This window comes from Pelobates fuscus, chromosome 3 (assembly GCF_036172605.1).
Source record: "Pelobates fuscus isolate aPelFus1 chromosome 3, aPelFus1.pri, whole genome shotgun sequence".
Taxonomy (NCBI): Eukaryota; Metazoa; Chordata; class Amphibia; order Anura; family Pelobatidae; genus Pelobates; species Pelobates fuscus.
This window is the reverse complement of record NC_086319.1, coordinates 364,069,330-364,086,119: the sequence shown is the minus strand read 5'-3', so window position 1 is coordinate 364,086,119 and position 16,790 is coordinate 364,069,330. Positions and strand designations below refer to the sequence as shown.

The 16,790-nt window shown below is 45.8% G+C and overlaps 1 protein-coding gene across 1 annotated transcript in view; it reads right to left on the bottom strand.

Moving 5' to 3' along the window:
- The window catches only part of LMAN1L (lectin, mannose binding 1 like), a 56,479-nt gene extending 55,434 nt beyond the window's left edge, over positions 1–1,045 (bottom strand). Inside the window, exon 1 of the mRNA XM_063445889.1 lies at positions 826–1,045. Coding sequence (XP_063301959.1) covers positions 826–985 — 160 coding nt within the window. The 5' untranslated portion in view covers positions 986–1,045. The remainder of the gene's footprint in view (positions 1–825) is intronic.
- Positions 1,046–16,790: the final 15,745 nt, after the last annotated feature.

Genomic DNA, 16,790 nt, shown 5'->3' with positions numbered 1-16,790 from the left:
TTAGCAGAAGAATATCGAAATATCGAGCTAGTATTTGTTAAGTTAAAAGGCACCGACAGCAATCTATCACGGTGTCTGTGTTAAATTTTTGATAGACCTTAATTTTACGCCCAGCAGTTATGAATTCCCATTTTGCTCGTATCGCTGATTTTTTTCAGATTTGCAGCTTGATATTCAGCTGTTACACATTCCACAGTTTGGCAAGAAGCGGCTGTAAACATGTCCCCACAAACGAACCAATTCAAAGCAGGCAGGTTTCTGCGAGACTCTCTCTTCCGTAAAATGAAGTATAGGTCACAGGCTCGGGTTCATTTCTAACCAGAGCATCGAAATTACGTAGGAAATTCCACAAATATAATATTCCCATCGCACTCCAATTTTGGTAATCGGTTTAAAAATCACAACTAAATATTGTAGCGGAATTTCAGGATTTTGGACATTGAAAGCTTCCTTATTTTTTTAAATGTATGTTCCAACTTATAGATCAAACTGTATACAATTTAAGATTTATAGTAATTACAAGAATGTCTTTTTATTTAGGATTTTCAGTTTTTTAAGAAAAGTCAAAGCTAAAAGAAATGACGGCGATTGCAAAGCAACATCTTCATTTTTTTAACACTTGATTTTCTATTAACCCTTTTAAAACAAAGCATGATAAGAAAATGATATATTAAGAACTTTCCAGCCCGCCGTCCTTCTACGACTCTGAATCCCAGGCTGTTTAGACAAGCGAGTTGTAATCCAGGCACTATATGTTGTAAAGCAGGGAGCATGATACTTGGATATTACAATATGGTATTTAAAGAGAACCAGGGGGTTCGTTACCTCCATATAAGTCCCAGAAGGGCACGGTTCCATCGGGGAGAGTGACATGAGGTCCCTTGAAGCTGTACTTGTACTCAAACCTGCGGTGAGCAGGCTGATCCTGTGCCTGGAGAAAGGAGGGAAGGACGAAGGAGAAAAGTAGCCAGCTTGGGAAAGCCATTTGCAGGTGTTAGTGGGGAATGGCGTCTCTCTGAAATGGGACACTGAAACTCTATGAGGGACACTCGGAGTAAGAGATAAGAAGGGGCAGACCAGGCACCTGCTGATTGGGTAAAATACGCCAGGTATTAGCAGAACAGCTGGATGTTCCCAGGCAGTTACACAAACATTCTCCCTGAAACAGTCACATTTTTAGTCCAAAGTGACAATTTTCAGACTGAAATGATGTTTCTTTGCTCCTGAGACAAAGCCTTTCCCATAGACTGGCTAACCCCTTTCCTCCCGACAATGTCTGTACAAGTGCACACTGTTTTGCATTACTTTAGAACCCTGTATATATTTTACTTCCTCCATTGCTAGTTTTTATTCAGCAAAGAAAATAACAGGTCTCCTCCCTGGGTCCAGTCCATCCCTCTACAACTCTGCAGAGGGACTGTAAATGGCTGCATTCTAGCAGTCTGCAAGGACTCTAGGCACACTACATGATACAACGGTCGGCTGATGTAACCATACTTACTACATGTGGGCATTATGCAAATGCAGATATTTTATTTTACCTTCTGTTGGCATTCAAAGTATTGCATCACGTACTGTATATGACAATAATTGGCTTTGTTCATTTATGTTAATATTTCAGGCCCAGTCTGAAATACCATGAGATAAGGAATGCAATATAATACTTAATATGTTTTACTCTCCTAATAATTCTGTAGACAATGAATGAATAAAACACCCAGTAAATGTAAAAAACATTTTATAGGTATCCCAGAACAGCAATGTATACAGGATAACAATGCATCCTAAATCCCATTTTAAACCATGTGCTTTATTCAATAAAATGTAAGGCTAGAGTAGCCAAAAGGACCATCCGGATAGGGATGACAAATTCAGGTAAGTAAAAATAGCCTTTGCTTGCCCACTCACCCTTTGGCCACCTGATCCAGGGTCCAAGGGGTGAGTGTAGGGTAGGGCAGGGTAGGAAATCGCAAAAAAAAAAAAAGAAATTGGAAGACAATTCTGTTCCTCAGTTCCCAGGAGGATATAGCTAATTAAATCTAACATATGTATTGTCAGTCCTAGTCTGATCTTAGACACAGAACAAAACTGTCGGGAAGGGCAGATTAAAGAAAATATTGTCGCAAACAGAAAATGCAACAAAACGTTTGCTTGAAAACAGCCGCGCCGCTTTTTATATACCATTCCCTATATTTCTATTGAATCTTGTGTGCGAAATTCCACATCTGTTTATTGCAAATCCTTCTTATGGACTGGTCAGGGCACGCAAGAGAAAGTTTACAATCACCGCCTCAACTTTGGCATTCAGTGAAGTGTAACCGTATCAAAAATAACAATTATTCTGTAATACATAATGGCGGAAAAAAGTGACGTGTATAGATTTTAATGTTATAAATCCAATTCGAACATTTTGAATATTGGTGTTTTTGATTTTGTTGTTAAACATTTCTTTTACTCCAGTGAAGTACATTGTAACACGCCAGAAGGTTTGAGATCAGTATCCAGATTATTCATTGTATTAGTTGCCAATCCTTTATTCCTGTCCTTCTGGGATTTAATCTGTAAATGTGTCTGTGTTGATGATCCATCCAGCCTACGTCCATGGTAGTAAGTGAAATATACAATAACAGTTCAATTGTCCAATGAGAGCAGTTCAGTATGAGATGATCCCACGTGTAATTGTATTTTAAGTGTTTTAATCTAACTGGATTTCATGACGTTCTCACAATCTGGTCCTTAGCCCTACGCCAGCATGGCCTGTGCTGCCTATTAAGCATCAGCAGTGTTATCAAGCCTTGGTAACACTAAACGATTAGGACATTCCATGCCGGGAACAAAAGATTTTGTAGAGATTGTTATGTCATTAAGCCTTAAGGTTTAATAACATTTCTGGTTTAAGCTGAAGTGTATTGGAATCAGGGTGATATGAGAGCTAAAAATACAGAATTCAATAGTAGCTTGTTCTTAATTACCAACCCAAACACTATAGGCCTGAGGACATATCACACCAAAATGATAACAGAGTTGTGCAAATATTAGGTCCGGCTGGTCCAGATTAGTCAAATGCCTTTTATTCTAGACAAATCGATTCGTTCATATTTCCCTGTGGAGTCTTATTCAGTCATTAAGGCTTCACAGGGAAATCTTTGACTAATCAATCAATCTAGATATGGAATAAAAGGCATTGGATTTAATAGTTTAAGGGTGTTTGGAATTTTCACAGTAATACAGGTTTGTACTGTAAATCAAACTGCTTCTTAGCCATAAAGCATGCATTACTTCAATTATTGTTAACAATTTGAGCAAATAGAATTCTGGGGTAACTTCAACAGACTGCCAAAGCGATCTGGAAATATAATCTAGGAGATACATAATGTACGAGTGTAAATTCAGATTATAACTCAAAAAGAAAGAAATATGTGTAACTAACATTTAAAACGTGACCTTTTTTTTTTTTTTTTTTTTTTTAGCAGCTAACGAAACCTTTATTAAGGGTGTTAAAGGGAAACTCCAGAAACACAAAGTGTGTGGTTTTTTATTTTTTATAACTGTCAGGAACACCTATCTGGTTGTGAAGCAGACAGTCAGGAAATAAGAGAAGTTACAATTTGAGGTGACAATTCATGCAAGAAGTGCTTCACAAAACAGGTGCCAGTTCTTCTCTAACCTTTTGATAAATCTACCCCATTGTTTAATTTCTCAATCATTGAGAAGAAATAAGATGATGGACATGCCCACAGATGTGTAGATTACTTCATTTAAATTTCATTTTTCATTCCTTGTAAATATTTGTACTCATCCATTATACTTAAAATAGAAGGAAAGGTTCCAGTAATATAGCCACTATAAATTGCTGTAGTAGTTATAGTTCCAGGCATGCCTTGTCCCTGCCCCCTTGCAGGTGGAAGTGAAAGCCCGAAGCTCCTGTTACACAGTGAGATTTCCGCTCTCACAGAGAATGTAATGGTAATGGTACTCTGCATTCTTTTACAGTTCTGCTTTAATGCTTTAGGAAGAGTAGTCTATAGCACATGTTTTTTTTTCTCTCTCCCCCCCCCCCTTTTTGATATTAAATGCATTTTGAAATACTTTTAGTATTTCAAATGCTTTATTAAAGTATTGTAACAGCATGAAGACATAGCATAAATGAGACTCGCAGGTCTCCGTTTCAGAGAGTAACAATGCGGCCTAGCAGGGCCTAGTAACTAAAACAGGTATATGTGCGTTAAACATATGTGGTGTATGCGTGTGCCTCATGGTGTATGTCTTTCCATTCCCCGTGTGGTAATTATGTGTTACCTTATTTCGGTGAGGTTGCGTTCTTTGAGCGCTTAATTGAGATAGGCTTTCATACTAGTGCTAATATGCTCGCTGTGTTTCTTGCATCTTACAGCGTTTGTCTCGTGTTTTCTATAGCAGTTCAGATTGCTGCAGTGGAATGGGATATGGGTGTCTTCCGTTAGGTGCGCTTTCCTCTCTTTATAAGTTTTTCGTGTCGAGGGGTATGTGTGTGCATTGCTGTGTCGCCCCTGTGGGTGCTTTTTGCCCCTTTGTTCCTCCCTGCCCCCACCCCTCCTTAGACAAGGTCCTTGCCCTAATGTTGGGCCAGGTGCTGTCCTGGTGTGGGCCTAAATCCTAAGTCTCCTCCTCCCCTCCGGCTTCGAGCCCCTGCAAATTCGTTGGGGTTTATGTGTGTGGGCCATCGGCCCTGGCTCCTTAGGTTTCACTTCCCCTGATAGCAGCAGGCTCTCCCTCCCCCCCCCCACCCCCGCCTAGTTCCTCTAGATGTATTTGTGCATTGCTTGATGATGCCTCTAAGTTCCCGTTAATTCCCTTTTGTCTAATCAACTTTGTAACCTATAATGATAACTTTGATAATGGTAACTTTGATACTATCCGAACAGTAAGGTATTACCTACGTCTCTCCCTCTTTTCATCCCTTTTCTTCTTTCGTGTAGAGTAGGCTAGTCCTTTTCCTTTTCTGTAGTTGGGTCTGGGCGGCTTTCCCCCCCGTTCCCCCGTCTGCCGCGGTCTATCTCATGCAAGTCTGGGTGTCTGTTTTTCGCCCCCCCCCCCTGTTGTTTCTGCGGTCCCCTCCCTCCCTTCGGCCCTCCTGTAGGTAGTATGATCTGTTCGTTTGTCCGTCTGGAACTAGCGGTCATGTTTTCCATCCGTTGGTGTATGTGCTGCTCTGTCTCTTTTGGGTGGGTCCCTGTCAGGAGGTCTCATCCGTCACGGCACCCCCCTCCCCCCCGCGCCCCCCTGGGTGGGCGGTAGGGAGACCCCCTAGGCCGGGAAACCCCAGTTAGAGGCCGGGGAGTTGGGCGGTCCCCCTCCGCCCTGCTGCTCCAGGTCCGCTCCCGTGGACCCTCGTCCCTCCATGCCCTCCGCTCCCGCTAACCACTTCGTCCAATGATACCAGATCTGGTGGTATTTCTGAGCCTTATCTGCCTCCGTCATGATGAGCTCCTCGATTTCTCGGATGTCTTCTACCCTTCTGATCCAGTCCCTCATAGTTGGGACTGTTGTCTTTTTCCAATGGTTGGGGATTAGGCTGCGCGCCGCGTTGATCAGGTGTGGGAGCACTGTTTTTTTGTATCTCTTAGGTGGTATATCCGTGACATGCAGTAAGTATGCCTCGGGTTTTAGTTCAATGTCTGCCTCCGTTATCTGGATGACGGCTCTATGTACCTGTTCCCAGAAGTGCTGGATGTTCTGGCATTTCCACCATATGTGGAATTGGGTGCCAAGTTCCCTCCCACATCTCCAGCATTCTGGTTCACATTGACATCCTGTGTTCGTGAGTCTTTCCGGGGTCCTGTACCAATGGCTCAGTAGTTTGTACCCTGACTCGTGGTATTTCGTACTGATCGAGGATTTATGGGTGTTTTCGAATACTTGTTGCCATTGGTCCTCCGTCAGGGGGTGTCCTATGTCCTTCTCCCAATATCTGGTGTAGTATGGTAATGAGTTGCCTCTTCCGTCTGGGAGGATCATTTGGTATAGGGCCGAGATGCAGTGGTGCGGGAGAGTCTCTTGGTCACACATTGTTTCATAGGCCGTCAATGGCCTGCTCGCCGACCCCGGGTTTGGGATGGATTTCATGAGACTCCTCAGTTGGTGGTACCGGTATTGGGTCAGGAATCCTTGAGGTTCCGGAGCTGGCAGTTCCGCTAGGGGTTTCAACCCTCGTTCCGTGTTTACGTGTAGTCTACACGTCTTCGGTAGTCCCAGCGCTGTTAGAAACTGCAGTGATGCTGCCGGGGGGAAGAGCGGGTTCCCCGCTATAGGGTACAATGGGGATATCTCAGGCGCTAGGTGTTTCCCCCGGGTCAGTGTCTTCCAGATGGTTATCGTGGCTTTGATAGTCGGGTGGTCTTGCGGGATCATTCCCTCCGCCCCTTTCGGCAGCCATGGTAGCGCTGTCAGTGGGGTCGACGAGAAGCTCCCCTCTATCGCTATCCAGAGCTTTCCTGAGGGGGCCTGGGTCCATTCCACGATTCTCTGTAGGTGTACCACCCATCTGTATTTCGTCAGATCCGGTAGTCCCAGGCCCCCCCTCATCTTCGTCCGGGTCAGGATCCCGTGATTCAGGCGCGCCTGTTTCCCTGCCCACACATATTGGACAAACGCTCTGCGGGCCTTAACTAGGAACTCCCTGGGGATGTCCACCGGTAACGTTTGTAGGAGGTATAAGAGCCTTGGCAGGGCGTTCATTTTCAGAACATTTATCCTCCCCAGCCATGTGATATGTGGAAGCATCCATTGTTGGAGGTCCCTTTTGGATCCTGTCCAGAAGCGGTATGAAGTTCAGCTTGAACAGTTCCGATAGCCTTCCTGGTATGCGTACCCCCAGGTATCCGAGGGCCTCAGTGCACCAATGAAAGGAAAAAGCTGAGCGAATCCTTCTTTCCGTGCCGGTGTCACACCCTATGTTCAGGATTTCCGATTTGCTATAATTTATCTTCAAGTTTGAGTAGCTGTGGTATATTCCAAATTCTTTCATGATCTCCTGGAGAGATGACTGCGGCTCTGTAATCGTGAAGAGGAGGTCATCGGCATACGCCGAGACTTTACTTTCCCCCCACGTCCCTCCTATTCCCCGTATCCTGGCGTTGGCTCGTATCGCATTGAGGAACGGTTCCAAGCTGAGGACGAATAGTAGGGGCGACAGGGAGCATCCCTGGCGCGTCCCATTTTGTATATCGAATGGTTGGGACAGTACGCCATTCACTAGGACCCGTGCCGCCGGGTTCCTATAAAGGGTCCGGATCCAGGCCATCATATATGGTCCGAATCCTACTTGCGCCAGCGTTTCCATGAGGAATGACCAATCTACCCTGTCGAATGCCTTTTCCGCATCCGTCGATATCAGCAGCGCCGGGGTAGTTCGCCGTTGTGCAGCGTGCACCAGATTGATCACTTTCACCGTGTTGTCCCGTGCCTCACGGTTTCGAACGAATCCTACCTGATCCGGGTGTATCAGTTCCGGCAGGTGTGGCTGGATGCGAAGCGCCAGAATCTTCGTGAAAAGTTTCAGGTCGGCGTTCAACAGGGAGATCGGTCTATAGCTGGCGCAGTTCTTCCCGTCCTTCCCCTCTTTTGGCAGCATCACCACGTGCGCCATGAGTGTGTTAGGTTCCAAGTAGCCTCCATTTCTGATCGAGTTTAGTGCCGTCGTGAGGTGTGGTGCCAGGACTTGTGCATATGTCCTGTAATACTTGGCAGTGTACCCGTCCGGGCCCGGGCTCTTCCCTGCTTTGGCTAGCTTAATCGCCCCCAGTATTTCCTCCGTGGAGATGGGTTCCTCTAGGGCTGCTGTCGCTTCCGCAGTCAGTTTGGAGGTGGTGTGGCGCTTCACATATTGCCGTTGTTCCCCCTGTACGTTTGGGGGCTCCCCATCCGCTTGTCCTTGTCTTGGTGGGAGTTGATAAAGCGCTGCGTAGTATCTCCTGAAGGCTTCTGCGATTGTCTTGGGGGTCTCATGGGCCTCGTTGTCGTACTGAATGGAGTGTATCCTGCTTTTCTGTCTTTTCGCTCTCAGTGCTCGAGCGAGCATTTTGCTGCACTTGTTTCCGTATTCATAAAATGATTTCCTGGCAAGCTTAAATTGGAATTGGATCTTAGTCATGAGTTTTGATTGGAGTTCCGCTCTGGCTACTGTCAGGCATTTGTATGTTTCATCGTCCATCGTTGTTTTGTGTTCAGCTTCCAGGTCTGCGACTTGTGTGATGAGCTCCGATATCTCTTGCGCGCGGATCCTTTTTTGGCGTGCCCCGTGTTGGATCAGAAGGCCTCGTATCAGACATTTATGGGATTCCCATACCACTGCTGGGTTCGATCCTTGCGTGGAATTCGTCTGGAAGAACTGCATCAGGTTCTCGAGGATGTCGGCTTTGATTGCTGGGTGCTCGAGGAGCGTTTCGTTCAGTCTCCATATCCACTGCTTTTGGTTAGGTCTTGGGTGCTTGATGGAAATGAGCACCGGAGCGTGGTCCGACCACGTCATTGGTGGTATTCTAGCAGAGAGGAGGTTATCCAGCGTTCTGTGTTGCAGAAACAGGTAGTCGATCCGCGAGTAGGATTTATGCGCCGTCGAGTAGTATGTGTAATCTTTAGTGTTGTGTTGTAAGGTGCGCCAACAGTCCATAAGTTGATGTTCATGGAGGAGTGTTTTAACACCACGTATGATGTGGCCTGGGAGTGTCGATGTTCCGGACGACGTATCCATCCGTGGTACCAGTGGGACATTCAGGTCCCCCCCCATTACTATCGTGCCCTCTGCAAATTGTTCCAGCAAATCCAATGCCTTTTTCAGAAAGGTCTTTTGCCCTTTGTTTGGAAGGTAAATATTTGCGATGGTGAATTTCATCTGGTGGATTGTACCTCTGAGGAACAGGTATCTTCCCTGACTCTCATTCTGTTCCGCCTCCACCTGGAAGGGTGTCCCCGTCGAAAAAAGGATCGCCACGCCCTTGGATTTGGATGAAGGGTTATTGGCGAAAAATCCCTGTTGGTAGTATTGATTGGAGAATCTGGGTGCTTGATTGTCGACGAAGTGGGTCTCCTGAAAAAAGGCTACCGACACTTTCAGTGCCCTGAGTTCCCTAAGTGCCCTTGCTCTCTTTTGGGGGGAATTAAGTCCCCTTGCATTTATGGTGTAAACCACCATCTCCTCCCCAGTCCCTCCCTCCCCCTGGGCTCCGGGGGCACTGTGCGGCATTTTCCTATCTGCTGACTCGTGTCCCGGTCGCTTCTCCGGGCGGCAGCAGGCGGGAGGAAACAAGGGAGGAAGAGGAAGAGTCAGATGGTGGAGGGGAAGGAGAGAAGAAGGAGAGAACAGGAGAGAGAGAGAGAGAGAGAGAGAGAGAGAGAGAGAGGAAAGAGAAAGAAAAGGGGGGGTAAAGGGGGGTGCCAAGTGTAGTCGTGGGACGGAAGGGGGCCCTACGGTCCGGGTCTCCCTCAGCGTCTACTCCACCTCCCTCCTTGTCCCTTTGTGATGCGTTAGTCCAGTGGTGTGTCGTCTCCTGACGACTTTTAGAGGGGCTATGTGCCTCTGGGTTCCTGTATGAGTCAGGGTTAAGTTGTGTCCTTCCTCTGTACTTAATCCCAGGTATACGGCAGTGTGCCCGTGGGGTAGTGTCTGGATTGTCCGGAATGGTCGTCCGTCCCCCGTGCCCTGTCTGATGGTCTTGAAAAGTCAGAGTGGCCCGCTACTGAGGTGTGTTACAGTGGGAACCCCGTTCCCCCGCAGCGCGTCTCTGGCTAAGTATGCCATCCATGTATGTGGTAGTGTGGTTGTTGCATTTCAAGTCAGTTTGTTCGGTGCCGTCTGGTGCTCGTCTCCCTCTTCCTGGGTGTACGCCTGCGTCCCCTCATTTTTCCTTTATTTTCCCTCTGCCTCCCTCTGTCCTCCCTCTTCCTCCCGTCCGCCCTCCTCACTCCCTGCATGTCTCCTCCCACCGGAAGGCCCTGTGCGCCTGTCACCTAGGTCAACATCCCTGTCTTGTCCTCCCTGACCTTCCCGCTGGCGTTCAATCTGAGGGGTTTTGTCCTCCTTTCTTCCCCCCTCCTTCCCCTCCCCCTCCCCCTCCAGTCCTCCTCCTCCTCCACCCCCCTCCCCTCCTCTCTTCCCCTCTCTCCCCCCTCTGCCCCCCCTCTCCTCTCTCCTCCGCTTTCCCCTGGGTGTTAATGTTGGGGTTTTCTGTGGTATTTGGACTGGTGTCTGTGGCCCCCTGGTGGGTCCTCTGAGTTGTGTCTGGATTGTATGCGACTTCCCTATAATTTCGTTTCCGTGTCTTGGCAGCTTTTCCCTCCTCATGTCAGCTGGTGCCTCCTGTCCCTGTACCCCCATTTCCTCCTGTGTGTGGCCCGTGGCCCGTGGGCTTGGGTATGGTGCCCTAGCCCCGCTTCCTTCCTGCTCTCCCCACCCCTCCGGGCCCTGCCGTGAGGGCTTTGTAACTGTGTCCCCCCCCTCCGAGAGCAGCTCAAAGACAAATCTGGACATATACCTCCCCATAAGTAGGAGCCACTTGAGCTTCATAACAAAAATACCCGCTGGTCGCTCTTGTATACCCCAGCTACCACCCAGTAAACTTTCAGGTGTGTCAACCTATTTCTTTATACAAGTAGAACATCAATGAAAACTACACGTTAATTTATTAATGCGTCTGCCGGCCATTCTGTGTTTCTTATCCCTCCCGTCCCCCTCTCCCCTCCTGCCCCCCTCTCCCCTCCCGCTCCTTCGTCCCGGTTTGTGGTACCCCCTCCCGTGTCCCCCCCCCCCACTTCGAGCAGGCCCCTGAGTGGTCTCGAGGTAATTGGGCAATATCAGCTGGTTAAACCTGATGTTGGTGGCGCTAATGAGTTGTGGGAGAGTGAGATAGTTAGTGGTGAGTACATATTGTGCTTAAGCCAGTTTCTCATTGTGTACTAGGGAGAATTCTATAGTAAGCCTTATGTTAAAGTCAAATAGGTTGTCCCAGTGTTCCTGCCAGGTTTCGGGTGGTCACAGTCCATTTACCAGTCCGCCGCCTCCTCTTGTGTGATTATTCCTCCGGGTTGGCCTGGGGGAGTGAGGAGAAGTCCGTCCCACTCACCCCCTCTGCTTGCAGTCTTCGGCTCGCCATTTGTCCCGTGTTCCTCTCATTCAAGGGGCAGTTGAGCCAATTCTGTATCGGTATGTCCGGGAGCCCCAGGGCTTCTAGGAAAGGGCGGACGTCTTCAGGTGTGCGGATGGTGGCTTCTGTAGTGCCCCTCCGGGCTGTTAAGGCAAACGGGAACATCCAGCGATATCTTATCTGTTCTTGTTGCAGCATTAGCGTGACAGGGCGCAACGCTCGTCGGGTCTGGAGTGTGAGGTGGGACAGGTCGTTAAACAGTTCCACTGTGTGACCCTCAAATCTCCATGTTCTCTCTGCACGTGCTCTCAGCATTATGTCCGCTTTCGTTTGATAGTCCTGTAGTCTGCATACCACATCTCGTGGCGGTGCATCCGGTGGCGGGCGCGGGCGCAGGGCCCTGTGTGCTCTGTCCAGCATTATTCGTGCCTCCGGCAGCCTGCCCAGCAGTCTATTGAAAAGGCGGGTGAGTATCCCTCTCAAGTCTTCCTGATCATTACATTCTCTGATGCCTCTCACCCTTATGTTGTTTCTTCTACTACGGTTGTCGAGGTCCTCTATGTGCATGCGCATGTCTGTAATTTGCGCCACCTGTTGCCGGACGGTAGCAGGTTCCAGGCCTTGTATCTGGGCTCTTTGTTCTTCCAGCGCAGTTATGCGGGTTTCTAGCGTTGTTAATGAGGTGCGGATCGAGGAAACCTCGGCATGCAGGGTACCCTTCACCTCTTCCACCATCTGTTGAAAATCTTCTTTTTTAGGTAGGGAAGCAAATAGAGCATACCAATCCGGTGTCAGCCCTTTGTTGGGACGTAGGGATTAAGCTGTAAAATGGAGCGAAAAAAAGGGACTAATAGTGTAATAACGTCAGGGGTATAAGTGGACTGTAGGTGTCCAATGGTCCAACTCACATGGGAATGAGCCTTCCAGGACCGGCTCAGATCGTATAGGCAGAAATGTACTAGGTGACACAATCCCCTCTTCTGTCCTCTCAAATATGGTATATGAAACGAAAAAAAAGAAGTGGGAAAACCAGTAGATTTCTGGTGTAGTATGTGAGGTATGAGAAAACAGATATACAGATATACAATAAAAAGGTCTTGCCCACCTATTCCAGAGACCTTAATGCCTGGCTCAAGGTGATAGCGCTCTGCGCCTCTTCTTTACAACCAAGCAGGCAGGTGTGATTTATAGGACTATATTATTTCATAAACACAACAATTAAAAACAAAGAAACAAAAATAAAAAGCTCGCTGCCAAGAATACAAACAAATTGTCCGATACGCGTTTCACCCTCTCCTAGGGCTTTCTCAATCGGTGTATCCTGCTTGCATGCTGATTTTATTTAAAAAGGGCTCCCTTTTCTTCAATTGGGCCGTGTGCTTGTCTTCATCCAATCAGGGTCATATATTCTGGGGGTAATTATGTTCCCCAGCTGATATCTGTATATCTATATCATTCATTAATAAAAAAAAAAAACAGGAAGCTTTTTTTTTTTTTTAAAGCTTTTTCATCTTTAATTGGACAGAAATCATTCAACTTAAGGGAAAGCAGTGACATAGATTGGTAAGAGTACTATATGTGTGCTCTAGGGCCTAGGGCTGTTCTGAAAGGGAATACCGATATCGGTATCCCTCATTCAGCAGATTGCCAATGCATGAATTGAATAGAATAGAAAACATGAGTATTAAAGGCAATAATAAAAATTCAGCCCTGGCATGTAGAAAGCCACCCTGTTGATTGTGCCATGGACCCTCGAGCACTTTTTGGCTTGTCTACCAGCATAGATTTGACATTTTAAGACCTGACATAGCATATATACACATACATACATACATACATACACACACACACACACAGAGTACGAGCCTTTCGTGATCAAAATCCATCTGGACCTCTAGGGTTAATTTCCTGTGTTTCCGCTGTGTTTGTAAATTTTCTTGCTTCCTGAGGTTGTTCCCAACTTGCTCACCAGAGGGCATTTTTCTTAGAAAGTCCTACAACCCGCTCTCAGGACTTCATCATGTAGCTGAGCTACCCTCCATCTACTAATCTCGCGGCAACCCAGTAAAAGTTAAAACGTATGATGCTGCATTGCCTTGTGTCATATATGCTTTGAAAGTGATCATTCAAATAATTGGCAATTTAACCCCTTAAGGACAAAATTTCTGGAATAAAAGGGAATCATGACATGTTACACATGTCATGTGTCCTTAAGGGGTTAAAGTAATGACATTGAACTGCAAGCTGGGAAGGCTATCAAAACATGGGATCTAACACCGTGACCTAGGAGTAAGGGACAACCCCGAGCTGTGTGTGACTGGTTGTTAAATGTGTACTGTTACTTTGAGTCTCCCGTTAAAGCCAGTTCTCCAACCCACTACATTCAGTCTCAACTAATCTTTGTGGGCATCCTGGGGAAAAGCAATCACTCTCAGAGTATAGGCTTTGAAAAGCTACATCACTCCATACCCCCCAGCAGGGATATACATCACTACAGATTCCACCTGGGGTAGGAAGGAAAAAGTACCTACGGTGGAACCTCCTTGTCCCGGACAAGGATTGACAAGCCAGTGGAACAAGTCTATTAGGGATCGACCGATTATCAGTCTGGCCGATATTCTGTACTGTCAGCAATATCGGTATCGGCCAATACCGATAATGCAGACCAGGGTTGCCATCAGGGTCCTGGGGGGCCCAGCACACTCTTACCTTCCCAGCAGCTCCCTTATCAAAACCTTGCGAGTCCCGCGGCCGTCAGAGTGTTGCTACGGGTTACCACGGCAACACTTCGTGCAGCACACAGGCCGCGAGAGTTAGACAGGGGAGCTGCTGGGAAGGTAAGTAAGAGTGTGCTGGGCCCCTCTGCCCAGTCCATGCCACCGAACCACCAAGGAATGCCATAACCCCCCTCCCTGGCCAGATAAGAAGCAGGGAGGGGGGACTAAAACATAATTTAAAAAAAACACACATTGCATTCACTACACAAACACACACATTGCATTCACTATACACACATTACACACACATTGCATTCACTATACACACAGTTCACACATATTGCATTCACTATACACACACTACACAAACACACATTGCATTCACTATACACACAGTTCACACATATTGCATTCACTATACACACACTACACAAACACACACATTGCATTCACTATACACACATTACACAAACACACACATTGCATTCACTATACACACATTACACAAACACACACATTGCATTCACTATACACACATTACACAAACACACACATTGCATTCACTATACACACATTACACAAACACACACATTGCATTCACTATACAAACACTACAGAAACACACACATTGCATTCACTATACACACATTACACAAACACACACATTGCATTCACTATACAAACACTACAGAAACACACACATTGCATTCACTATACACACATTACACAAACACACACATTGCATTCACTATACACACACTACACAAACACACACATTGCATTCACTATACACACATTACACAAACACACACATTGCATTCACTATACACACATTACACAAACACACACATTGCATTCACTATACACACATTACACAAACACACACATTGCATTCACTATACAAACACTACAGAAACACACACATTGCATTCACTATACACACATTACACAAACACACACATTGCATTCACTATACAAACACTACACAAACACACACATTGCATTCACTATACACACATTACACAAACACACACATTGCATTCACTATACAAACACTACAGAAACACACACATTGCATTCACTATACACACATTACACAAACACACACATTGCATTCACTATACACACACTACAGAAACACACATTGCATTCACTATACACACACTACACAAACACACACATTGCATTCACTATACACACATTACACAAACACACACATTGCATTCACTATACACACACTACAGAAACACACATTGCATTCACTATACACACACTACACAAACACACACATTGCATTCACTATAAACACATTACACAAACACACACATTGCATTCACTATACACACATTACACAAACACACACATTGCATTCACTATAAACACATTACACAAACACACACATTGCATTCACTAATCAAATACTCTCACTGCATCCACTACACACACATATATTCTTTAAAACATAAATTCTGACTGGCATGTATATTTTGTGCATTTACCTTAATAAAAAAAACATTTGCAAAATAAATAGAATATACATTTGTGTAGAAAGTTTTTCTTTTGTTTAAATGGTAAATGTACAGGATATCCGTAAGTTATCGGCTATCGGCCTGAAACTTCACAGATTATCGGTATCGGCTCTAAAAAAATCTATATCGGTCGATCCCTAAAGTCTGCATCCCAGCTAAGGGTAAATGTAAAAACAAATTGCAGAAGCTGCACATCTCTTGTCTGAAGATTTTGCAAGCCCTCCCCTTCTTCCCCAGCCCAGACTTTCTGTAGCTGCCCAATGAGACTTCACAATGCAGCCCAATAAGAAGCTTTAGCGTGCACAAGTGCTCTGAGCCAGCAAAACAGTCCAATCACATGCTTCTCCACAGGAATGCAGAGATTACTTCGGACAGGGCATGGAGAGCAGCACCAGGAGCTTTACTCGACACTGGATTCATGATAAGTGCTAAACCAGTGGTAGTCAACCTTTTTCTACCTACCGCCCACTAATGCATCTTTTTGGTTGAAAAAATTTCCTTACCGCCCACCAGTTTTCGCGCAAATGCAGAATATTTTTAAGAAATGAGGGTGTTTTAAAAAAAATAAATGTACGTACATTTATCTTTTTATTTCTACTTAATGCAGGTTTATAAGGTTTTTAACTTTATAAAGTTTAATGAGAAAACAATAAAGTAAATTGAAATTACCTTTACTAGTGATTAATGAGATCCCTGAGGTTGATGCTGCGAGACTAAATATTTGATATCGGGTTCGATTTTCGTAAGGAACAAACGAAGGTCTCTTTCAGTGATATTCAGACGACTTCTCTGTTTGCGCATAATATGATTTCTCATTTGTGCGTCAGCTCATCTCCTCTCCCTCCTCAATTCCCCATCCCACCTTTTTTCCCCCTTTTTTTCTATTTTTTAACCTTCCTTATAGCAATGCCCAGTAGGAAGGCTGAGCTAGGTAGCCCACTATAACAGACAGGCACACATACAGACACACATACAAGACACACACACACACGACACATACAGACACACAGACAGGCACACATACAGACACACAAGACACATACATACACACACACAAAGACAGTCAGGCACACATACAAACAGACACACACAGACATGCACACACACATATAAGACATACATAGACACACACACATGCAGACACACATACAATGACACATACATACAAAGACAAGACACACATATATACAGACACATACACACACACACAAGGCATACATACAAAGACACATACAGACACACACACACACACACACACAAGACATACCTACAAAGACACACACACACAAACAAACACACACACACATTATATTTAAGTCACCCTCCTGTTTCCTACCTTTAAGGTGCAGGAGGGTGACTTTCCCTGGGGTCCAGCGGTGGCTCAGGTGGATGGGAGTCAGAGTTCCCACTCTGACTCCCTGGTG